This window comes from Hipposideros armiger, unplaced genomic scaffold, assembly GCF_001890085.2.
Source record: "Hipposideros armiger isolate ML-2016 unplaced genomic scaffold, ASM189008v1 scaffold_224, whole genome shotgun sequence".
Taxonomy (NCBI): Eukaryota; Metazoa; Chordata; class Mammalia; order Chiroptera; family Hipposideridae; genus Hipposideros; species Hipposideros armiger.
This window is the reverse complement of record NW_017731574.1, coordinates 35888-60194: the sequence shown is the minus strand read 5'-3', so window position 1 is coordinate 60194 and position 24307 is coordinate 35888. Positions and strand designations below refer to the sequence as shown.

Here is a 24307-nt window from a genome sequence, read left to right as displayed (position 1 = left end):
CGGGAAGCCGAGGCGGAGGTGACGCGCGAGGGCCGGCGGGCCGGGCCATGCAGCGCTCCCGGGCGGCCGCGGACGAGGCGGCTCTGCTCCTGGCCGGGCTGGCCCTGCGGGAGCTGCAGCCCAGCGGCGACTCTCCGGGCCGGGGTCGGCGGGTGCCGCGGCCCGGGCCCGGAGATGAGGCGGTGCCGGCGCTGGGCCGCCGAGGGAAGGGCGGCGGCGGCGTCCCTGAGGCCGGGGCGGACGGACTGAGCCGTGGGGAACGCGGCCCACGGCGCGCGGCGGCCCCCGAGCTTAGCGCACAGCCGGCGGGCAGCCCACGGGCCAGCCTGGCAGGCTCCGACGGCGGCGGCGGCGGCGGTAGCGCCCGCTCCAGCGGCATCAGCCTGGGTTACGACCAGCGCCACGGCAGCCCGCGCTCCGGCCGCTCGGACCCGCGCCCCGGTCCCGGGCCGCCGTCGGTGGGCAGCGCCCGCTCCAGCGTATCCAGTCTCGGCTCCCGCGGCTCTGCCGGCGCCTACGCCGACCTGCTCCTGCCCGGCGCTGGCTCCGCGCCGGCTCGCTCCCCCGAGCCTGCCGGGCCGGACCCCTTCCCTCTGCCTTCGCTCCAGCTGCCCCCCGGCCGAGTGGGCGGCCCGAGCGCGGCGGAGCGGCGGCTGGAGGCGCTGACCCGCGAGCTGGAGCGGGCGCTGGAGGCGCGCACGGCGCGGGACTACTTCGGTGAGCGGGTTCGGACTGCCTCCGGGTGGCGGCCGGCTCGGCCGGAGTCAGCTCGGGTCGGCCGGGACTGGGCGTTGTCGAGGGGCCGGGCTGAAAAAGGGGAGCCGACGACGGCGTGTTTCGCAGAGGGCGTGCGAGCGTGAGCCGCCGGCCTCCCCTCGTAGGTCTCCCGGGCCGAGAGAGCGTTTTGGGAAAGGGAGTCGATGCACCCTGCTCCTAATTGGGAGAAAAAGTCATGTTACTAGGCAAAACGGGCCATTTCCGGGTAATTTCTTTTTAATCCTCGTTACTTGCCTCTCGTCCTCCTACGCGATGCTTTGTGACCAGCGGTCGGCCGAAGCTATGTAAGGAACCCCGCCTTCCCGGTGTTCCCCGCTTCCTCCAGCCCTAAGAGGTGTGGACAGACGCGGGGAGGTGGAGAAGCCCGGGCACCGCTGGACCGCGCCTGACCTGCCTGAGAGGCTTTGGCGATGGTAGCTGCTGGAAGTAGAGTGTGTGAGGGAGGGGGCGTCCACCTGAGGAGGAGGGGACCAAGCCGGTCACCACGGGCTGACCTCGCTCTGGGCTGGGCCGTGTATAGGCGATGTTTCCGAAGGGAACCCTGCTTGACAGCATTTGTGAAACCCACCCGTGTCTGACATACTCCGTTTCCCAGTCTCGCCCTGGCCCGCTGGTCCCTGTAAGTCCTTTGGACGACTCTTGGGACTCTTAGCTTGAAGTTCTGAGAGGGGGGCCTGGGGCAGGAGCGCCCCTCTCTCCCTAACGGATAAGCAGGAAGGCTGAGGCACCTGGCTTTGGAGGGGCTGGTGGTTTATTCTCCCTGGGGACTGAGGCTGTCCTGGGGTTTGTATCTTTCATGCATTCATTCCAGCTGGCAGCTCAGGACCGCCCTGAACTGGATCTTGAGAGAGGAGGCTGTGTTTGACAGGCCAGATGGGGGCATTCCAAGCAGCGGGAAGAATGTAGGCAAAAGGAGACAAGGGAGGACGTGGCTTGTTGCACACACGTTCCCCAGGGTGACAGCCCAGGAGGGGTCAGTCAGGTGGTCAAAGGAGTGTGTGGGCCAAAGGGTCAGCCTTGCCTTTGGGAGGGGGGAATGGGGAAGGGTTTCGGGCTCCTCTCGGAGCATCAGGGTGAGAATTTGTGGTGTGGCTGCTGTCACATGGCTGTGGAGCATCCTGGGAGCAGGGAGATAAGTTAGGAAGCTGTTGCCTCTCATGCCAGGCAGGTGCCAGGAGCCGAAGCTGGGGCTGTCTTCTGAAGAGAGAGACTTTCCATTGCTCTTCCCAGAGGAGGCTGTTCCTTTTGCTATCCCAACACACTGCAGCACCGGGGGAGGGTTTATATGCTGTGAGCCTCCACAGCCACTCATGAGTCTCTGTGTGAAGCTGAGGTGGCCAGACCCAGGCAGGTAATTGGAGACGTGAAAGGGCCGTGGCACAAGACTGTAGGGTAGGGGACGGTGGGTCATCCTTTCTCAAGGGAGCATCTGCTCAGTTCCGGGCCATTGAAACCACGTGGGAGGGGGAGGTGAGTGATGATAGATCTTTGGATTGTTCAAGAGAAGCCAGAATTAGGTAACATTTTCCTGATTTTAACAAATATGGGCATCTATTTGCTGGAACTGCTGTTATTTTACTGCTGATATGTGACCTTTTGGATCTATAACAGTGGCAATTTCATACAATGCAACCTGAACAATACAAAATTTTACACAAGGAAGTCTGCAGGTAGCCTAAGCTCAAATGATCTCTGATAAACCTCATCCTCAGGGTGTGTCTTCTTCTTTGTGCCAGCCCGTCCTCTCCTTGACCTTGGCACCAGCCAACCTCCTAGTCCCTCTGCCATTTATTGATGTTTTGGAAACTTTCCCATCTCTCCTCACCAAGTTCCGCTGCCATGAGCCAGCCAACAGCCTCAGGCTTCCAGAACCTCCTTAACTTTGGTGACTTCTCTGCCTTGTCTTCAGCGACCCACTCCCAGAGCCACGCCCTATTTTTGGTGCCACTCAGCAGTTCAGTTCTGACTGCGGCCTGTGTCTCACCAAGACCTCCAATTCCTCTGATCACCTGCAGAACCTGAGTCCAAGTCAGTGTGCAGCCCCCTTTTCTGCTGTAAGTCAGGGGACAGATCAGTGGTCTTCTGGCCTCCGTGGTGCCATCCGTCACCCTAAGCCTTGGTCAGTTCCCAACTTTATACCCTTAACAACCGTTCTCTTTGTTCTGGCCCTGCCCTTACTACTTTGCTGAGAAAATTGATGTCAGCAGTTGCTGTCTTCCCCAGTGACTTTCTGTTCCTTTCCCGCAGGCTCTCAAGTCCACGTCCAGATCTGAGGACAAGGGTCTTACATCTCCCAACTCCACCTTCTCCATCTTTAGCTTTCCTTTTTCCACTGGCCGTCCGTCTTCCCTTGGTTATAAATATGGACAAGGGTCTCTCATTAAAAACGAAACCCCCCAAAGCTACAAGGTCAAAGGTTTCATCGGCCCTTTTATCTCATCTTCTCATCTTGGAGTCTGGCTGGCACCGTCTTTGCTTATCCGTCTCTAATCTCCCCTCAGCCTCTGCTGTCTCCCCTCACTGGGCCGTCCCAGGTTCTTGCCCAGGACCCTGGTGACTACCCAGCCCCCATGGGTGTTTGCCAGGCCTTGTTGGTTGGTCTGGATCTCACTGCTACATCCTATGTGTGGAGTCAATTCTCAAAATATTCTGCTCCCTGAATTCCCGAGGTACCTCATGTTCCTAGTTCTCCTTCTTCAGTGTATTTTTATTCAGGTGATGCAAGCGGCCAAGCATATGGTTAGGAAAACATCAAACAGCACCAAAAACCTAATGAGGCAAGGTCGTAGCCCATCCTCCTCCTTTCCTGCTTCCCACAGGCAGCCAACTTCTATCCTTTTCACCATAGAGTCCGGTAACTTAGAGACGTGACAGGGTCAGGTTTTCAAAGTAGATGGACAAGAGTGAAGGTGTGAGAGTGGGTCATTTTCACTTTAGAAAGATAAAGTCTGGCTGCAATTCTGTGGGTGGATTATTGGGGGCCAGGCTGGGACACCATAAGGAAGCTGTTGAAATAACCGTTGGGATGAGAATTCATGACGCTGAATCAGGCCAGTGGGCATGAGGGGCGGAAATGAAGTCCGGATCGAAACAGAGGAGCCGAGATTCGGAGTTGGAGGTGAGAGAGGGTAGACCTAGATGCTCCCTGAAGCCTGGCTATGCCAAAGTGCCGTTTCCTAAGCAAACACCCAAAGGCAAGGATAGTTTTGTGGGGATCCTGTGTGTCTGTTGTGGATCTGGAGTGGTCTGGGGGCCATCTGGGAGGTGGAGCTGTGACTCATGAGAGAGGTCAGGGCTGGGGCTGAGCCCTCAGAAGGGGGAGCAGCTGAGAGGGGATGGGACTGCCCAGGGAGACCTGCAGACATGGTGGATTTGGCTTCTGCGTTTTCAAAACATTTAAGTTAGCAGTTAATTTCAATATGGAAAGATTTCACATACAAACCTAGATAGCTAGCTTTTCTTGAAAAATTAGAATCTTTAGCCACACTGAGCCTGCATTCCCACCCAGTAGCCGTTAGTGGAGCTGAGGCATAGCTGCGACTTCTGGTGGCCAAGGCTTTCTTCTCTATTCATTTGGAACCCCACCAGCTTCTTTTACATTCCTGCCTGGGTTTGAGGGCAAATGAAATGGCCCTCCTTGCCCCTGGGAGACCAGACATGGGCAACCTGGGATAGAGTAGGGGGATACCCACCAGAGCTGGGAAGGGAGAAGAACCAGAAAGCCAGGTGCAGGTCACACCCTGGAAACCAAAGAGAAGTCCCCCCTCTAGCAAGATTAGAACAGGAAGTCCGTGGATTTGCACAGTTAGGAGATGACTGAGTGTGGACTAAGCGTTCTTTCTAGGAAATGGGGTGGCTGATGGGGAAGGAGGTTTCTTTAAGATAGAAGAGGCTTGACCGTGGTTAAATGGTAAGAACATAGAGACCTGGTAGAAAGCAAGAAGGAGAAGGTGAGGGCAGCATGTCCTAGAGCAGCCAGAAGATTTCAGATCCAGAGGGCAGGTGGAGCACATCTTCATGCCCTCGGGGGCCTGAGACACCCGGGGTAACTGAGAAGGGGACTTCTTTTTTTTTTTTTTTTAAGATTTTTATTGGGGAATTGGGGGGAGGGGAACAAACAAGTTGCTGTCATTTTGTTCTTCAGTCTAGTTGTGGAGGACGTTGCTTCACTGGCCCAAGTTGGCACCATCATTGCGCTCTTCCCGGGCGAGACAGATCAGTCGCCGGCTTCTGGACGGCCGCTCACTGCGGCTGCTGGCTGCTCACGCTGGCTGCTGGCCACACACGGTAGCCCATGGCAACCCACTGCCACAGGGGCTGCAGCCTACGCCGTCGCCGGCGACTCACGGCAGCCCAGCTCCAGGTTGAGCTGTTGTTCAGCATCTTAGCTGTAGAGGGCAGCGTCACTGGCCCTCATATGTGGGATCCGAACAGGGGCCCTCTGGCGTCCCAAGCTAGTTCTTAACCATCACGCCACTCGTCCGGCCCAGAAGGGGACTTCTGATATCTGTGCTGAACACCTGTGGGCTGGCTCTCCAGCAGGGCTGGTCAAGGAGTTCTCTATAGCGAGTGCTGGGCTTTGCCCTGACATTGCTGGTCACTGCTCTCCTTACCACCCCTCCCCTGCCTGCTGAGCACCCCACCCTGTGCTGCCAAGGGTGGTCTCCGATTCCACCCAGTAATCCCAGATGCCTGCACAGCAACTTCCCTCCCTTATTTCTTAGGACCTTTGCTTAAAGATCACTTTGTCACTGAGGCCTTCTCTGACCACCGTATTTAAAAATAACACACTCAGATGTACTTTTTTTTTAAAAGATTTTATTGGGGAATTGGGAGAGGGGAACAGCGCTGGGGAATCGGTGAAGGGGAACAGACAAATTGCTATCGTTTTGTTCTGGAGTTGTGGAGGACGTCACTTCATTGGCCCATGTTGTTATCATTGCACTCTTCCCCGGGTGAGGCAGATCGATCGCTGGCCTCTGGACAGCTGCTCACGGCAGCTCTTGGCAGCTCACACCAGCTGCCAGCCGCTCACGCTGGTTGCTGGCCACACGCGGTAGCTTATGGCAGCCCACTGCAGCAGGGCCTGCAGCCTACGCAGTCGCTGGTGACTCCCGGCAGCCCAGCTCCAGGTCGAGCTGTTGTTCACCATCTTAGCTGTAGAGGGCAGTGTCACTGGCCCCCATGTGGGATCTGAACCGGGGCCCTGCTGCTCAGAGCTGGCGTCCCAAGCCAGGTCTTAACCAGCGCTCCACTCGGCGGGCCCAGACGTACTTTTAATCAGCCTTATTTTTCTCCATAGTACTTGTTTCCTTCTGAGATATTATTTACCTGTTGTTATCTGTCTCCCTCCATTGGAATACAGGCTCCTTGAGGGGGGAGGGACTTGATTGGTGCATTGCAGAATCTCCGAATGTGCAGGGCACGTGGCAGCCGTCGCTCAGAGTGCTGACCCAACAAGAGAATCCATTAGCCTTATGGGACAGCTGGGGAGGGTCAGTGACTGCCCTGGTTGTGCCTGTGTGGTCCTCATTCTTTTTGGTTCATAGACAGACAAAAGGATTTTCCCCTTAGTCCAAGAGCAGGTCGTGGGGGAAGGGGCTCAGAATGACTAAACATGTCATCGTTTTGATGGCAAGGACAGCATCAGTTAGCTCTGACTCTGTGCCAGGTGCTCTGCTAAACAACAGCAACAAATCCTAAGTCGCGGGTACCCTTATTGTCCCCCTGTTAGCCATTCATAGCTGTGTAATAGAGAGCTAGGGAAGTTCACTTGCCCAAGGTCAGGCGGGTGGGCAGCATTGGGACTGGGAGTTGAATGCATGTCCATCCAACTCCACAGTTACAGTGCTAACCACTGCTCTCTCCTGCCTTTCTTCCAACAGGCATTTGCATCAAATGTGGGCTTGGCATCTACGGAGCAAGGCAAGCGTGCCAGGCAATGGGGAGCCTGTATCACACTGACTGCTTCACCTGTGACTCCTGTGGTAGGTAACCTCTTCCTGGTTCCCCTTGCACCTAAGTGCCAGGCAGATGGGCCACCCAGTTCTTGCCCAGGCTGGAGTGTGGAGGAGGCTAAACTGTGGCCTCTTTCTCTCTGGGCCTGGCCTGCTTGAGATGCCCAAGCCTCTGGGAAGATCCACTGGGCCCTGGGGAGGGAGGCATGGGGCCAGGGAGGAGCCTTTTTTTATTTTTTTATTTGATACCGAATTTACTCCCGGGCCATGTTTTTGTTTTTCCAGTTTCTTCCGGGAAATCTTTTTCTTCTGCAACCTCCTCTTCTGGTTTAGAAACAATTTGTTCTTTTTCAGTTAGGATCATCTCAATGTGGCAGGGAGAGCTCACGTTGGGTTACTCTGCCTGTGAGCTCTGTAAGTTCTGCGCTGCCTCTTGGGAGCTTTATTCGCTTGAATGTGCTCAACGACCAGAGTCTACTACATCTAAAGCCTTAAGTTCAGTTCAGCTTTGCTCTCTGCATTTTTAATCATGTGCAGTAAAAATTCTGCACTGTTTTTGTGCCACTGACCCTGCATCCAACCCCACTTTTTGGTGTGGGCACACCTCCCAACTCCACCATTGTAATGATGGAATAGCACACATTGCTTTTGTAATGTCACATCCTTTAGATACTTGGTGGCTTTTGAAGATGCATACCCTTGATGGCCTGGGCAGTTTCACAAGTGTTCTTAAAATGAACCCGTAGATTTGAACCTCTTGATTTACATGATTTTGTGTGTGTGTGGGGGGGTTCTCTGGGTCAAGGGAATAGTGAACCATTTTCAGAGGTGACCTCAGGCCGCTTACGGGAAGAGCCTTTTACTGGCCATAGGGAAAGGCTGTCCCCCTCTGGCCCTCGGCTTTGGAGCCTATATCCTGTGTAGGGTACTGATGTCTCCCAGCTGCCTGGATGCTGTGCCGTCTGCTTGCCTGGATGTGGGGCTAATATTTCTTTACCTTGCAATTTATTTTTTGTCCTGATTTTATACACAGTATAAATTCTAAATGTTATAATTTAACCTGGACAAAGTTATAAAAATAAAAAAAGTAACTATAATCCAACCAACCTAATAAATCTGCACTCTTGATTTTCCTTCTGCCCTGAAGCAGACATTTTTCAATTATTTATACTACACATTTTAATATTTTATAAAAGTATAATACCTTCACAGTGTTAAGTCAAATCATTCTAAGAAGCTGTTTTTGCAATAGTATAAAAAATTTAAAAAAAGTTTCCTTTCTGACACTGGCCCCATTCCCCAGAGGCAGCCACGGAACATTTTTTAGCAATTTCTTCTAGTAAGATACCTCCATATCTCTAACAAGCATGCACTACCATTTCTTTAAAAAAAAAAATTATTGAAGTATAGTTGGCATACAATGTTATATTTATCTCCAAAGTACATAGTGATTTGACATTTATATACCTTACAATGTGATCACCACAATAAATCTATTAATCATTTGTCACCATGCAAAGTTATTATGATATTATTGACTATATTCCCTGTGCTGTACGTTACATCCCTGAGACTTATTTTTTTTTAAACTGGAAGTTTGTATCTCCTATTCCTTCACCTTTTCCACCCCTCCCCCTTCTTCTCTTCCCTCTAGCAACCTTCAGTTTGTTCTCTGTATCTGTAAGTCTGTTTCTGTCTGTTTTTTTCCCCCATCAATAAGAAATTTACTTGTTTTTAAAAAATCCAAATGCTGGCATTGCCCAGAAGAAGTTAACAGGTTTATTTATAATCATCATAAAGTTGGACTGCCAAAAGTTGTTCACTGAAACATGGACTAGCATTAATACTTTATGTTCCCGCATTTATATTAAAAATTCACACACAAATGAAAATGGGAAAACTGCCAATACCTGATCTCTGTCTCTGTTTTTCCACTTGCAGTTATATACTTAGGTACCTTTTGACCCAGTGGGAAAAAAAATATCTAACACAGAACTACCAATAACATGAGAATTTTTTTTTTTGAAGAATGAAATGTTTCCCATCATAACAGATTCTTAAGCACATTTTCCACATACGCGGCGTGCTAGCTGGATGCCTTTTGGCATAATTGTTAGACGTTTGGCATGGATAGCACCCAGGTTGGTGTCTTCAAAAAGGCCAACCAGGTAGGCCTCACTTGCCTCCTGTAAAGCACCAATAGCTGCACTCTCGAAGCGCAAATCTGTTTTGAAATCCTGAGCAATTTTTTGTACCAGACGCTGGAAGGGAAGTTTGCGAATAAGAAGTTAAGTAGACTTCTGACAATGTCTAATATTCACCGAGTGCCACAGTACCGGGTCTGTAATGATGAGGTTTTTTCACCCCTCTAATAGAGGGCGTACTCTTTTTTTTAAAAAATATTTTATTGGGGAATTGGGGCAGGGGAACAGTGTTGGGGGATTGTGGAAGGGGAATAGCCAAGTTGTTATCCTTCAATCTTAGTTGTGGAGGGCACAGCTAGCTCAGCTCCAAGTCCAGTCGCTGTCTAGCCACCCGGCGGCAGCTCGTGGCCACTCAGGTCAAGGTGCCTTGTTCAATTTTAGTTGTGGGTGGGCATGCCCACCATCCCATGCAGAAGTCGAACTGGAACCCTTGTTGCTAAGAGCGCACACTCTGACCAGCTAAGCCATCCTGTCACCTGTTGGCAGCTCAGTGGCATCTCAGCTTGGGTGCAGCTCACTGGCCCATGTAGAAATTGAGCCGGTGAGCCTGTTGCTCAGGCTCTTAACCAACTGAGCCACTTGGCCAGCCCGAGGACGTACTCGTGCTAGCTGCTTTTGCAGCAAGTTGCTTTCTCAATGCTTTACCATGGGTGGATTTACGGGTACGGTAGTTTGCTTGTACCAGCCATGCTTACTTACCAGCGGAGGGTGCAAACACAATTGAGTCTGTGTCTGTTCTGTGTTGTTTGTTTGTTTTGTTTTGTTAGACATATAAGTGAAATCATATGGTATTTGTCTTTCTGTCAGATTTATTTCACTTAGTAATATCCTCTAAGTCCATCTATATTGTCACAAATGGCAAGATTTTATTCTTTTTTTATTGCTGTGTAATATTCCATTATATATATGTACCACATCTTCTTTATCCATTCATCTATTGATGGACACTTAGATTGCTTCTGTATCTTGGCTATTGTAAATAATGCTGCTATGAACATAGAGATGCATATATCTTTCCCAATTAATGTTTTCAGTTTTCTTCAGATACCCAGAAGTGGAATTGCTGGGCTGTATGGTTGTTCTATTTTTAATTTTTTGAGGAATCTCCATACCGTTTTCCACAGTGGCTGCATGTTTTTTGATGTACCAGGTTTAGACCTACTTTATTTTGCTGTGATAGATGAGACACAGGTTCTTATACTGCCCGTTCTCCCTTCCATCTTCTCAGTGTGTTCATGTCATAAGTTGTGGTTAAGTCAATAAGCCAGGTTTAGATTACCATGACTATGTAAATATTATTCACCGCAGAGCCAAGAATTATACTGTGATTACGCTCCCCCTTTTCTGTAGTTTTTTTTCTGGAGTTCTTTCTTTATTAACCTTTTCCCCCTCTGTGTTGTCTTGCTTTATCTTATCTTCAGTCTCTCCCTCCCACCCCCCACCAATGCTCTATTATATGAGGCATTCTATTAAGTTCCCACAGGGAGCCCCTGGTCTCTCGTCAGTCTGAGCCAGTTGCTCCCTAGATCCCTGTGGAGGGCTCATTTTGTGCCTTCCCATGGACACTCCCTGGATTGAATCCACTATTTCCTGGAAGCTTTCAGCTGCACATAACAGAGAAGCCACTGAGGAGGCTTGAGACTTCTGTTAGCATACCACTGGTCTGGAGAAAGAGGAAGCATTTTTGGAGTGGGGAAACTTCTTTTTCGGAAAACACCTAGCAAATATCACCTTGTATGTCATTAGCCAGATAATCTCACACATTCATTCCTGAATCAATCCCTGTGGCTGAGGGGAATGCTATGATTTGATTGACTGAGTCTCTGAACCAATATTGTAGTGAGGGAAAAGGAATTATCTTTATATGAATTAAACCCACCTATGGATAATGGGAGTAGACTCAGGTTTCCCTTAAACACACCTGCTGTCTGAGGTAAGATTGGATACAGAACACAACTGGGAGAAGAAGGGAGGAATCAAGGCTTCGAAGCAACCAAACGACTCCACCGTTTTACTATAGTTATCTAAGAAAGGGCATGTGGGAGGTACATTTTCTGAATTCTGGTGTATCTAAAATGCCTTTATTCTGCCCGCACACTTAATTTATAGTTTGACTGGACAGATTTCCAAATTGGAAATGATTTCTACTCTGTACTTTGAAGTCATCGTTGTACCTCCCAGCAGCCCAATGCTGCTGTTAAATTCCGATGCCCTTCTCATTCTCATTTGTATGTGTGATTTGTTTTTTTTCTTTTGGGAGCTCTTAGGAAGAGGGCTTCCTTGTTACACAAATCCTGGCTATAGTGGCCTCTGGAAATGGCTGTGTATCGCACAGTTCCAGAGGGTGACATGTACATGGGTACAGTGGGAATGGTGCTCCTGAAGTTGTGCGGTGCAGAAGCCTGACTTAGGGTAATTTAATTATGTTTGGTGTAGGCTTTTTGCCATTGGTTGTGCTAGGCACACACAGAGCCCTGTTAGACTGGACACTTGCCCCCCAGTTCTGGGAATTTTTCTTGAACTGTGTATTTTATTTATTCCCTTTTTCTTTCCCGTGGAACTGAATCCAGCTGTGGATAATCAAGATAATATATTATGACCAAGTTGAGTTTATCTGAAGAATACTTGGGTGGATTCACATTAGAAAATTTATTAATGTAATTTACCTCATTAAAAAAACTAAAGGAGGAAAACTATACAGTCATCTCAATGGTTATAGAAAAAGCAGTCAATAAAATTCAACATTCATTAATGATGGAAATTCTTAAAAATTAGGAATCAAGTGGAACTTCTAAAGCTGATAAAAGTTGGTTACTAAAAATCTATACAAACATCATACTCATTGTATGTTGTTTGCATAGATTTTTAGTAACCAACCTGGTTACTAACTTTTTAGTAAGTTGGTTACTAAACTTACTAAGTTTACTAAACTTAGTAACTTACTAGGGGAAGTTAATTATGCCTGCAATAATGTCTTCTATTTGACATTGTACTCGAGGTCCTAGTCATTGCAGTAAGATAAGAAAAATGTAGTCATGGATGGGTATATTCAATAGTGTAGAGATGTCAGGTGTTTTTTTTTAATTGATCTGTAATACATTGCAAATTCAATGAAGCAGGTTTTCATGAATTTGACAAGAATTCTAAGATTTAAATGGAGGAGTAAAAGGCTAAACATAGTCAGGATGATCTTGAAGAAGAGCAAGTTGGGGGATCTTTTCCTATCAGGTATCAGTACGTATTGTATCATTACATTAATTAATTTCTTGTGGTATTGGTGCAAGGATAGACAAGTAGACCAGAGGAACAGAATGGAGAGTCCAGAAAGAGACCCATATCTATGTGACAACTTGATAGATAATAGAGTTGGCATTGCAGATGGTTTTGTGAAAATAGGTTATCCATATAAAAAATGAAATCAGGGCCGGCCGAGTGGCTCAGTTGGTTAAGAGCTCGCTCAAGAGTTTGAGCTCTGGGGCCGGCCGAGTGGCGCGATGGATAAAAAAAAAAAAAAAATGAAATCAAATCCAGGTGGATTAAAGACTTAAACATGTAAAGAAAAACGTCACAATTTTAGGAGTAAATATAGAAGCATATCTTCACTAATCTTCTGGTAAGAAAGTTTTGGGTTTCTTTCCCTTGTGAAAAGCACCAAACATAAAAGAAGGGACTGACAAATTTGGCTATACTAGAGTTAAAAAACACTATTCATTAAAGACCCCATGAAGCACATGGTAAAACAAACCATATTGCCACACACATAATTTCCAAGAATTATTTTGCAGAATATTTAAAATGCTTTCACTTATTAATTAGGAAAAATGTACAGATAATTTAAAGTGTTCTTTTATAGTTCGACTGATGTGTGTGGGTGTGGGTTTTCTTTTATACGTACTCCTTGGGATTTATTTTGAATCCTGATGTGAAGATTATCAATTTTGGGGAAAAAAAATCTAAATTACTGTTTTCCAAAAATTGCTTCTCTCTAGTCTCGCTAGTATTTCTAGAATTCAAATTAGAAATATTAGGCTTTCTTATTCTGTTATGTTAGTCTCTCCATATTATCCATTTCTGTCTCCCTTTGCTGAATTGTTTAATTTCTGCAGATCTGTCTTCCAGAAACTGGAATCCAGATCACTGATTTTTCTCTTCAGCTGTGTTTAATCTCCTATTGAACGCTTTCATTGAGTTTTTCATCTCAGTGATTGGATTTTATTTCTAGAAATTTTCTGTAGTTCTTTTATTGAAATCTGCCTCAACATTTTTGAAAGTCTCTTGCTTTATGTCAAGATTTAAAATACATGAAGAGTGTAAAAACACACTAATCTTAAGTGTATTACAGCTTGATACATTTTTACATATCTACCTGCCCGTGTAATCACTGTTCAGATCAAGGTGTGGAACATTTTCATCACCCCAGAAAATTTCCTTATGCCCCTTGCCAGTCATGTATACATGGACCCTTGAGCTGTTTCCATAATTTGGTGATCATAAATAAAACTGCTATGAGCATTTGTGTACATGTCTGTTGATGGGCATTTATACTTCTCTAGCAGTGGAGTTGCTGAGACATGGAATAACATTTGTGTAGCTTTAATATTATAGATATTGCCGAACAGTTTACCAGAGTAGTCGAACCAATTTATTATATAATCCCATTGGCAGTGTGTGAGATTGCAATTTTTCTTCCTTTCTATCAACACTTAGCATTTTTAGTCTGGTGGGGGTGGAGTGGTAACTTAATGTGTTTTTAACTTGAATTTTCCTGATGAGTAGTGATGACTCATATACCTTTCATGTGTTTGTTGGCCATTTGAATGCATTTGTAAGTGCCTGTTGAAGACTTTTGCCCATTTTTAAATTAGGTTGTTTGATTTTTTCTTATTGATTTGTAGGAGTTCTTTACGCATCTTGGATAAAAGTTCTTTGTTGAGTATATGTGTTGTAAATTCTTTGCCTAACCTATTCTTGCTTCATTACTTTCTAAATGAAGTCTTATGATGAAAAGCAACTCTTAATGAAGTACAGTTTATCTTTTTTTATTTGTTTATAGTTATTGCTTTTAATGTCCTGTCCAAGAAATCTTTGTAGTCTCATGTTTTAGACATCTGTTTTTATTTTGTAAGCATATTACATGCACCTATTCTGTATTTTATATTTAATAATTCCAGTATCTGATGTCTTTTGAAATCCTACTTCTATTGTTTATTGTTTCTCCTCATTCATGGTCATGATACCTTGTTTTCTCACGAGTTTTATAATTTTCAGTTGTGGAAGCCTGTCTGTGGGAATTCATTGAGGTCCATGTTGAAGGTGCATTTCCCGTGGGAATGTTTAAAAGCTTTCTATTAAGGAAAGTTTTAAACTTAAATGAAGGAAAATACATTTTTTTTCCTCTTTGAGTATTACATACTTATAGACTTTTATTCATGCAATGTATTGCCATACAATCGCTATTCCTTTTGATGCACAAATTGTCTCAACTTTGGCCAAAGGAAGTTTCTTCCAGTTGGCTTCTGTGCCTTTTTTTTTTTTTTTAAGATTTAATTGGGGAATTGGGGGAGGGGAACAGACAAGTTGCTGTCCTTTTGTTCTTCAGCCTAGTTGTGGAGGACGTTGCTTCACTGGCCCATGTTGGTATTGTGATCACTGCGCTCTTCTCGGGTGAGGCAGATCGGTCACCAGCCATTGGACGGCAGCTCATGCAGGCTGCCATCTGCTCACGCCGGCTGCCAGCCACTCACGGTAGCTCATGGCAGCCCACTGCAGCCCTGCTGCAGCCTACGCCATCGCAGGCGACTCATGGCAGCCCAGCTCCAGGTCAAGCTGTTGTTCACCGTCTTAGCTGTAGAGGACGCAGCATCACTGGCCCATGTGGGATCTGAACCGACGGCCCTGCTGCTCAGAGCTCACATTCCCAAACCAACTCTTAACCAACTGAGCTACCCGGCCAGCCTGGCTTCTGTGCCTTTGACATGTCCCCATTGTTCTTTGAGCAATTCTTTACTGTGGCACAAAATGTTCTAGGTTTATCATCGTTCTTCTTTTTAATTGAGTACAATTTACATGTAGTAGAGCAAGCAGATCTTAAGTATGTAGTTAAAAGATTTTGGATTCATGTTTGTAATTATATAACTCACACCTCTAGCAAAGATATAGAAAATTTTAAACACCCTATGAAGCTTATATCTTACTGATTTGTACTTGTTCTCCATATGCTCCCCCATCATATTCACCTAACCAGTGTTCTGATTTCTACCAGTATAGATTAGGTTTGTCTCTCCTAGACCTTGATATAAAAGCAGTCATATAGTGTATTGCTACTTTTGTGGTTGGTTGGGTTTTTTTTCTAAGCATGCCTTTTTTTTCTTTCTTTCTTTTTTTTTTTCCAGTTCATGTTGTTACATGCATTAGTAGCTCACTCCATTCTTATTGTGCTGTGAACGTTGTTGTACAGGTCATTTGTGGACAAATGTTTTCATTTCTCTTGAGTAAATTCCAAGAAGTGGAATTTCTGGGTCATAGGCTAAGTGTATGTTTAACTTCATAAGAAACTGCTGAACGGCTTTCTAAAGGGCTTGTATCATTTTATGCTCCTACTAGAAATATAAGAGCGTTGGGTATTCTACATACTTGCCAACAATTGGTACTTTTAGTCTTTTTAATTTTAGCCATTCTAGTGGGTGTGAAGTGGTTTTAATTTGCATTTCCCTGATGACTAATGAGGTTGAGCATCGTTTCATCTGCTTCTTGGCCGTTTGTATCTTCTTTTGTGAAGTCTGTTCAAGTGTTTTGCCCAGTTTTTTAATGGGGAGTTAATTGTCTCTATTATTTAGTTGTAGGAAAAAATAATATATCTTCTGAGTACAAGTTCTTTTTACATGTATGTTTTGTGAATATTTTTTCTTAGAGTGATTTTTAAAAGTATTTTTTAATGATAGAGTTTTGGATAAATTTTAAATTCTGACAAAATCCAGTTTGCCGATTTTTTTTTGTTTTATGAAGATAGTCTCCTGTGTTTTCTTCTAGAAGCTTTAAGTTTCTCATTTTTAGATTGATAACCCCTTTCATATTAATTTTTTTATATGGCATGTAGTAAGAAATTGAGTTTTACTTTTTTGAATATTGATATTCAGTTGTTCCAGCACCATGTGCTGAAAAGACTTTGCTTGCCCACTTGTGTGTTTGTTGAAATATTTATGGATCTATTTTTGAACTCTGTTCTGTTCCGCTGATCCCTTTGTCTCTCTTCATCCCAATATTACACTGTCTTGACTACTGTAAGTATTAAAATAGGAGGTAGTATAAATTTTTCCACTTTGTTGATCTTTTTCAAGATCATTTTGGATATTCTAGGTTCTGTGTGTGTGTGTGTGTGTGTGTGTGTGTGTGTGTGTGTTTTAAGTAGGGCACAGCTCACAGTGGCCCATGTGGGGATGGAACCAGCAACCTTGGTGTTATTAGCACCACGCTCTAACCAACTGAGCTAAGTGTTTTTTTCTGTGTTTTTTTATAAATATTAAAATTGGCATGTCAGTTTCCACACAGAAAAAAATTAGTGCTGGAATCTTTATAATAGGTGGCACTGAAAGTATAGATCAATTTTGGGGGAATTGCTATCAGACCGCTTGAAGCCATGAAGATGGTTGTCAGGAATTGGGCAGGGTCTGAGATTTTTCCCTGCTTGCAAGCTGACAAGTTAGCCTGTCACCATTTCACAGATGCTGACTGAAGACATGAGCCTCCTGGGCAGGGACTCGCAGCACCACAAGCTGCATGAATGCCATTTTCACAGCAGTTTATTTGCCCTCCTGAGTCCTACAAGGGGTGACGTTAGGTGGCCGAGGTGCATGCTACACACACAGCAGGTATGTGTCAGGGCTGAGGAACCCTGAGCTTAGGGAACCCCAGTGTTTTATAATGGGCTGCCGTGAAAGCTGTCTGACCCCTGTGCCAGAGGAACACATATCTTTCTTGTTCATACTGGACAACCAACAAACCTGCCCTCTGCTTCAAGGGGAGATGCTATCTCCATCGTCTAAGCAGTTTGCTCCACTAATGTCCTTGGAAAGAGAATCCAGAATGAAAGCTGCCAGCTCTCGGTTTGTAAAGTGTGCAGAAATGTGAGCGATCCAGGGCAGAACTGTATCCCAGCAGTGGTATGTCTATTTGTGTAGGTCTTTTAAATTTTCTCTCAGCAAAGTTCGGTTTTGCAGAGTAAAGTCAGACACATCTTTCATTAAATTTATCCTTTCGTATTTATGGGGTTTTTTTTTTTTTTAGATACTATGTAAGTGTAGTTTTAAAAATTGTAAGTTCATTTTCCAATCAGTTGTTGCTAGACTATAAAAATATATTTGGCTTTCATATGCTGACCACGTAGCCAACAGCCTTGATAAACTCACTTATTCTAGTAATATTTCTGTAGGGTCCTTATGATTTCCTACGTAACACAATCATGTCATCTGTGTTTAAAAATAGTCTGTCTTCTTCCTTCGCAATCTATTGTTTTCTTCAACTGGCTTGTTGCTGTCTAGGGCCGGTGTTGAATCCTAATGGGGAAAAGCATGTATTACAGTATTTCACCGTTCTGTCTGGTGTCTGCTGTGGGTTTTCATGGATGCCCTTCATCAGGTGGGGGAGAGCTGCCCGTTTGTTCCTACTTAGGTGCCGTGTCCTTCTGCCGACTCCCGTGGGAATGCTGCTGGGGCTGTTGGGGCTGTTGTGTTGACAGGGACACCTTTTTCCTGTTGGGCTCCTACACCTGGCGAGAGTTGTATCTCTGATGTTCGTGGAACGAGGAAGTTCGTTCTGAAAGTCTGCTCTCAGTTTAACTGTAGTGAATGTGATTTAAAAAAAATTAATTGGAGCATCGATTTACACTTGACAAATTCTTCATATATTTGCTCTGACAGTCTCTTACAATAGTTCTGATGACATGTTCCATTTAATTAAAAATATGAATTAGTATAATGATAATAACATTAATGGAAAACTTTAAACTTTGTCTGGAATCCGCTTCTTATCTGTTGGAGGAGGGTGCTGAGAAATGGCGGCAGGGGCCCCATTCCGGGTTCCCAGCGGCCCACGGACCCCCTTCTCGACCTCCTTCCTTGCAGGGAGACGACTCCGTGGGAAGGCATTCTACAATGTGGGCGAGAAAGTGTACTGCCAGGAGGACTTCCTGGTGAGTCAAAGCTGTGCCCTGGCCGATGCCATGGGTGGGAGCAGGGGTGAGGACCCTCCTTCTGATTCACATGGAGACCTGAGGCCAGGAGGCAGGTGCTGGCTGGGCAGTGAGTGCCCCTTTGTCACATAACATCCTGGATCCTGTGTCCCCTCCCAGTACTCCGGGTTCCAGCAAACGGCTGACAAGTGTAGCGTGTGTGGACACCTCATCATGGAGATGGTGAGAACCTCCCCCAGGCTCCTGGAGCCCCTCGGACGTGGGCAGACTTAGGACCCCACCCTTTTCACCTGTTGCAGACCTGCCAGGGGCTCAGAGCCAGAGCCTATTCCGGGGGCTGTGCTGAGCCTTCCACCTGCACTGACCCTTCAGTGCCTCCCACCCCCAGATCCTCCAGGCCCTCGGGAAGTCCTACCACCCAGGCTGCTTCCGGTGCTCCGTGTGCAACGAGTGCCTCGACGGGGTGCCCTTCACTGTGGACGTGGACAACAACATCTACTGTGTCCGAGACTATCACACGTGAGTAGCCGGTGTGTGGAACAGGTTGTGATGCCCGCTGTTTCTTCTGCCTCCCCTGGATGCATTTTTCTGGCCTGCCTATCTGTGTTCTCCATTCTTGGACTTTGCACTTCCAGCCTCGCGTTGTACTCAGTGGTTGGGTTAAGGCGCGCTCTCTGCCAGGAGCCCGCTCTCTCAGGTGGTTCAGCCACGCACTCTCTCCTCTCCCTGCCTTTGCTTGCATACTTCCCTCCTTTTCATGATGGGGACTCTTCTGGCTGTCCCACCAACCGTCTCTCCCTGTGGTCCCAGGGCCAGGCTAGGCCTCTTCTACCTGGGATGGGGCTCTGGGGGTCTCTGCAGTCTTTTTCCTGCCTGCCCAGTACCCATTTGAGCAGCCAATCTATTCTCCTTTGCTGTGACTCCAGGTTCAGCCCTCGGAGCTCTGGTCCTGTGCTGCTGGCCTTGCATGGGGTTGGTACCTAGCACAGGTCAGCATGGAGCCAGTCTTTGCAGGCACCTCAGCTAGAGGGCAGCCCAGACCTGGACATTGTGGGGCAGGGAACTTGCAGGAAGCATGAGGGAGAGGGCAGGGCGGAACCTGAAGCCATCCTGGAGGAGGTGATGCAGTGGAAGTGAACTGGGGAGCCGGATAAAAGGCTAGTGCCCAGAAGGCGTGGCAGAAGCTGCTCCCGCCCGAGCTTGTCCACACAAGGAGAGGGGCTCTGCAGCTCGGGCCACATCATGGGGCTACTGTGCGTGGCCCTGCCCTTGTGCCCTTGGCTTCTGGTCAGTCAGCTGGTCACTCCTGGTTTCCTTTATTTCTGCAGGGTTTTTGCACCAAAGTGTGCCTCCTGTGCCCGTCCTATCCTCCCTGCACAGGTAGGAAGCACTTACCTGGCGATGATCAGGTGCTTGGCCCAGCCCGGCCTCTGCCCGGTCCTGCGTGGGTCGGCCCCAGCTCTCGGGCCCCTGTGGGAGAGATGAGCAGATGCTCCTGCCCCATAGCCCTCAGGGCTGAGGGATGTGTGTTGTGTCCGTGCAATGTCCCTGCATGAGTTAGAGGGAGATGGCGGCCCCTGCTGTTTGGCTGCCCCACTGCCACCCTCAGCTCCATTGCCCATTGATGGAAGGACTGCTGCCTGGGTCTTTTAACTCAGCAGACAGAGGTGGTGGGGCAGCAGACGAGACGAGGGCACGGCCTGTGCAGGAGACATCCTTGGGTGGTACAGACCTCAGGCACTGGGCCTTCCACACATGCTGGTTCTGTCCCAAGCTGAGGAAGCAGGCCTGGTAGGGGTCTTTCCGGACTCTAGAGAACTGAAAAGAACATGTACCTGCACACTGACACCTATGTGATGGACGTGTGCATGCTGTTGGATGCAGCATGGGAGAATGCCTAAGGCACATGCACATTCATGCGTGTGCATCTACTACCGATGCTCATTTCGGCCCCATGGAAACCCCGATGTCAGTGTTTATATGGGCGTGAATGCACACCCGCCATGGCAGTAACACACGGTGTAGTTGTGTGCCCCCCGCGCATAATTCACTTCAATCACCAGCTTGCTAATTGTATGCGAACCCCTCTCTTCTTGCAGGGCTGTGAGACAACCATCCGTGTGGTGTCCATGGACAGAGACTACCACGTGGAATGTTATCACTGTGAGGTGAGCCCAGCCCTCCCGGAAGGCTGGAGGCTGGGGCAGTCCCCCTCCACGTTGGTCTCCTTCTCTCTTAGGTGTTCTGTGAGCCCACCTCTTTTATGGTTCTTACCCATTCTACCTGTCCTCCCCCAGTGAGCCCTCTCCCCGAGATATGCTCTCTCTCAGTCCATTTCTCATCCAGATATTTACTGAGGATTTTCAGGGTGTGGGGTGTTGTGGATGTACATAGAATAAAGACAGCCCCGACTCCCCTGGGAGAGACAAGTACTCCGGCAGGATCTATACAGGGTCATCATTGCTCTCAGCGGCAATTTTCAGAGCACATAGGAGGCCTTGGAAAATCAGGGAAGGCTTTCTGGAGGAGGTGAACACTCAAGCTAAGATTTGAAAGATGAATAAGAGTTAGCCAAGGAGGCAGTGAGAAGGCCATTTCCAGGCAGTTGAAGTAGAATGTCCTTAGGCATGAAGGTCAGTGTGTTGTTTTGTGTCACTGGCGAAGTTGGCAGGAGCTGGCGATGAAAGGCCACATGAGCTAAGGAGTGTGGACTTATCCTGAGGTCAACAGAAGATGATCAAAAAGGATGACACAGTGGCATCTGGATTTTAGAAAGGGCACTCAGTTATGCAGAGAATGAATGGAGGAAGAGGGACAGGGGGCTGGGGTTCTCTGAGGAGGCTGGTAGAGTCAGGGTTATGGTCCTGGGTTCAGAGAAGTAAATTGAGTTGAGTGATGATTAGGCAGTAAAAGGGAGTGAATTTAGTCAGTGACTAGACATGGGAGTTCGGGGGTTAGGAGGTGTCACCTCAGGAGAGAGTGAGGGTGAGAGGAGGCGTTGACAAGATGCTCTCATTTTTGGTAGCTGGAGACACGAAGGGAGATGTCCAGGTGGCAGCTAGGAGTTCAAAGACTCTGACTACAGGTGTAGGAATCTGAGAGTCATTGGCATGTATAGCTCTTTCCTCTTTAATACTCTGCCCTGTGGTTTCTAGTTACCTTGGTTTCTCTGAATTCTCAATTTGAGGAGACAAGTGGGTTCCTCTTTGGGCAGCCCGGAAAATCTCTCCAGGTAGTAACTTGGAGCAATTGTATGGCTCATCTCAATAGTTTCCCTTCTCTCAGAGATCACCGACCTGCCTTGCCTGTGGTCCAGGGTGTGAGAAGCCATCATTTCATATATTTTGCCTGGGTTTTCATTGTTAACGGTGGGATGGGAAGTCCAGTCCTTGTTAGTGTCATGGCCCAAAGCAGGAGTTCCATCCTGGACGTGTAGTTGGCCACTGAAGCCAGGGCAGTAACTGAGGTCTTTCAGGGAGAGCTGTCGGGGAAGGAATGGGGGCTCAGGATGGCCCAAGGAGCACCAGCATTTGGGAGTGCTCCTTTGGCAAAGCAGCCATTGTGGGGAGGCCGATAGTGAGTGAATGGGGGGGGGGAAGGAGAAAAACCAAGAAGAGTGTGTTGGGTTTCAGAGCCCCAGGAAAGAGCAGGAGGGAGTGTCAGTGAGAAATCTTCAATCCTTAAGGGTCCATTTGGAACCAGTTTCCCTGCTGGGGGCAAGTGGCCCATTGGGAACAGGAATCCCGGGGGAACAGGGAAGGAGGCTCATGGCCTGCAGAGCGGCCACGGTTCCCCCTCCAGCAGTAACAGGGCATCCTGGAGACCATGGTGTCCCCTTGGGATTGCTAAGCACCGTCCCTAGGGGAAGGTTGATTCTGAGAGTCAAGCAAAAGTCAAGCTGTGGCTAGTTCATAGCCAGAACCTCAAGGCTGTGAGACGAGGTGCTGCTGTCCTCAGGGAAGACCCTTGGACAGGAACTAGGGTGTCTGGGCCTCCTTTCCTCCCCTCTCTGGTGTGTGGTAGTAACAGTGTCCAGTCAGGGGCTGTGGCAGGACAGCCGGGACACCTGGGACGTGAGTGGCTTGGGACATGAGGCCCCATCGCAGCAGCCCAGCTCCATTACTTGTGTGGGGCGGGGCAGGTGCTGGTCTCAGGGTCTTTGGGTAACAAGTGTCAAATCTTTGAGGCAGGAGTTCAGCCCTGGATGCAGTGAGAGTGTGAGCAAAAGGGCCTCCTTGGGGTGAGAGGCAAAAGGAAAGCAAAAGTTGTCCGCTAGCCTCTCCTGGCACCCCACTGTCTCTGCAGCACACCCTCCATGGCTGTCCTTCACACTTGCGGCCCGTTATTTACAGAGATTACATACCAATCACATAACTTGTTAAGCAGAAAAAAGTTAGCCTGTGAAATATACCGCAATGGTAAGATGAGCGACATAAAGCAGAACGCCTTGTTTACTTGATGTCCCCAAAGTTTCTTCTTCCATTCTCTCTAAAGGTCACTGGGGGAGGCATTTGACATCTTACCCCCCGCCCCCACCACCATTCCTGAGGTCACCAGTGACCCTCAGGTGGCGGGACCTGGGAGACACTTCTCAGTGTCACTGCCCTAACCTCTCAGTAGCTTTCTACACCCTGACCACTCCCTGCCTAACTGGTCACTGTGCCCTTAGGACCATCCAGTTCGGGTTTTCTTCACTTTATTCCCCCCTCAAATCTCCTTGGCTCAGGTCTCCTTTCATTCTGGAGCCTCCACTGCTCAGCCTTGGACCTCTTTTCTAGTTCTCCGAGCTCCCTGGGAGATGTCATCTGTTGTTTCGATGTTAAGACCATCCCACTTTTATGCTGACGGCCCCCATTTACTGCCCAGCCCTCTCTTCCAGACTCCAGGCTTCTGTCCAACCACCTCCCTCCTCCTCTAAGAGGCATCTCCAATTTCATGTGTCCCACACTGGGCTCCTGAATCCCCCCACCCCCCCAAAAAAGAGTATAAGCCAGGGTCCTCTGGAAGTTAGGCAGAGCCCTACAGATCTGCCAACACCCTGTTGCTCTGAGGTGCCCTCTGCCTACTCACTCGGGGGTTGGGGCTGTGTTCTTCCCTAGGACTGTGGGCTGCAGCTGAGCGGGGAGGATGGACGTCGCTGCTACCCGCTGGAGGGCCACCTGCTGTGCCGCCGCTGCCACCTGCGGCGCCTCCGGCCAGGCCCGCTTCCCTCACCTGCAGTGCACGTCACCGAGCTCTGAGCAGGGGCGGGAGCGGGACCCTGGGGCCGTGTGTGCGAGTGTGAGTGTGTGAGTGCCGACGGCATGGGTGACCCAGGTCAGGGTCCGAGTTTTGTGTCAGGGTGGCGCGGCGGCTGTGCTTCCCCACCCAACTTCCCTCCACTTGCCACCGAGCTGCTGTCCGAGGGGCCGGCCCCGCGGCGAAGCTACTTCTATTTATTCACCGTCCGTGCCTCCTCCAGTCTCTTCCTTCCTTCCTGCCCGCCTCCCACCAGCCCCGTCACAGCTTTCTGTTCCGGACCCCCGTGCCCGGGGTGGGGGTTGGGGCAGGCCCAGGCCGCCAGGGCGCACGGACTGAAGACGCCCCACCATGTGCAGGTGTGCAGGGTAGATCCCGGGTAGAGGGACAGGGTAAAAGCTGGCAGGCGGTGGTTGGCGGAGGGCATGCCTGTTGTGTCTTCTAAGGGCCTTGGCCGCTCCTTGTTTGGCTGGGGTTACAGGAGGGGGTGAGGAACGGCACCCTTGGGGAGTGGGTCCTGCAGGGGAGCCCTGCTTTGAGCCACTATGGTCTGCGGGACTTGGCCACCTGGATTCCCATGGGTGTTTTCAGCCACAGTCCCACCTCAGTCTCCCCCCCGCCCCCCGGCTCCTGGCTTGGAGACTGACCCCACGGCCCCTCATCCTTCAGCCTCAGAAAAGGAACCTCCTCAGAATTCCAGCCACAGGTCTGGGTCAAGAGACCGTGAAGGGGCGCCCTGCTCAAGCAGCAGGGAGGACACCTGTTGCAGGAAAGCACTGTGTATCAGACTCCATGACAATTGCATATGATTTGACTTAAATTAAGTTTTTCCTTTGAGAATATTTTCATTTTCTATAAGAGAATATAGTTTTCTTCTAAAAACTTGGCCCACGGTTGTTATTTCTTAGGAAAATTATAAGAAACTCACAGATGTCCATTTGTAT

At 48.4% G+C, this 24307-nt stretch overlaps 1 protein-coding gene across 1 annotated transcript; it reads left to right on the top strand.

Moving 5' to 3' along the window:
- Window positions 1-7: 7 nt before the first annotated feature.
- WTIP (WT1 interacting protein) lies at window positions 8-23488 on the top strand. The gene is made up of 8 exons (XM_019654468.1): window positions 8-717; window positions 6663-6764; window positions 18058-18125; window positions 18285-18347; window positions 18514-18644; window positions 19454-19505; window positions 20225-20293; window positions 23225-23488. The coding sequence occupies exons 1-8, from the start codon at window positions 48-50 to the stop codon at window positions 23363-23365; spliced, it is 1296 nt and encodes a 431-aa protein (XP_019510013.1). The 5' UTR covers window positions 8-47; the 3' UTR covers window positions 23366-23488.
- The last annotated feature ends 819 nt before the right edge of the window (window positions 23489-24307 follow it).

Bases quoted from the DNA above. Each gene is read 5' to 3' on its own strand.
- WTIP (XM_019654468.1), top strand. From the start codon at position 48: ATGCAGCGCTCCCGGGCGGCCGCGGACGAGGCGGCTCTGCTCCTGGCC. The intron at 6,765-18,057 runs GTAGGTAACCTC...CCTTCCTTGCAG, and splicing joins CTTCACCTGTGACTCCTGTG to GGAGACGACTCCGTGGGAAG. The intron at 18,645-19,453 runs GTGAGTAGCCGG...TTATTTCTGCAG, and splicing joins TGTGTCCGAGACTATCACAC to GGTTTTTGCACCAAAGTGTG.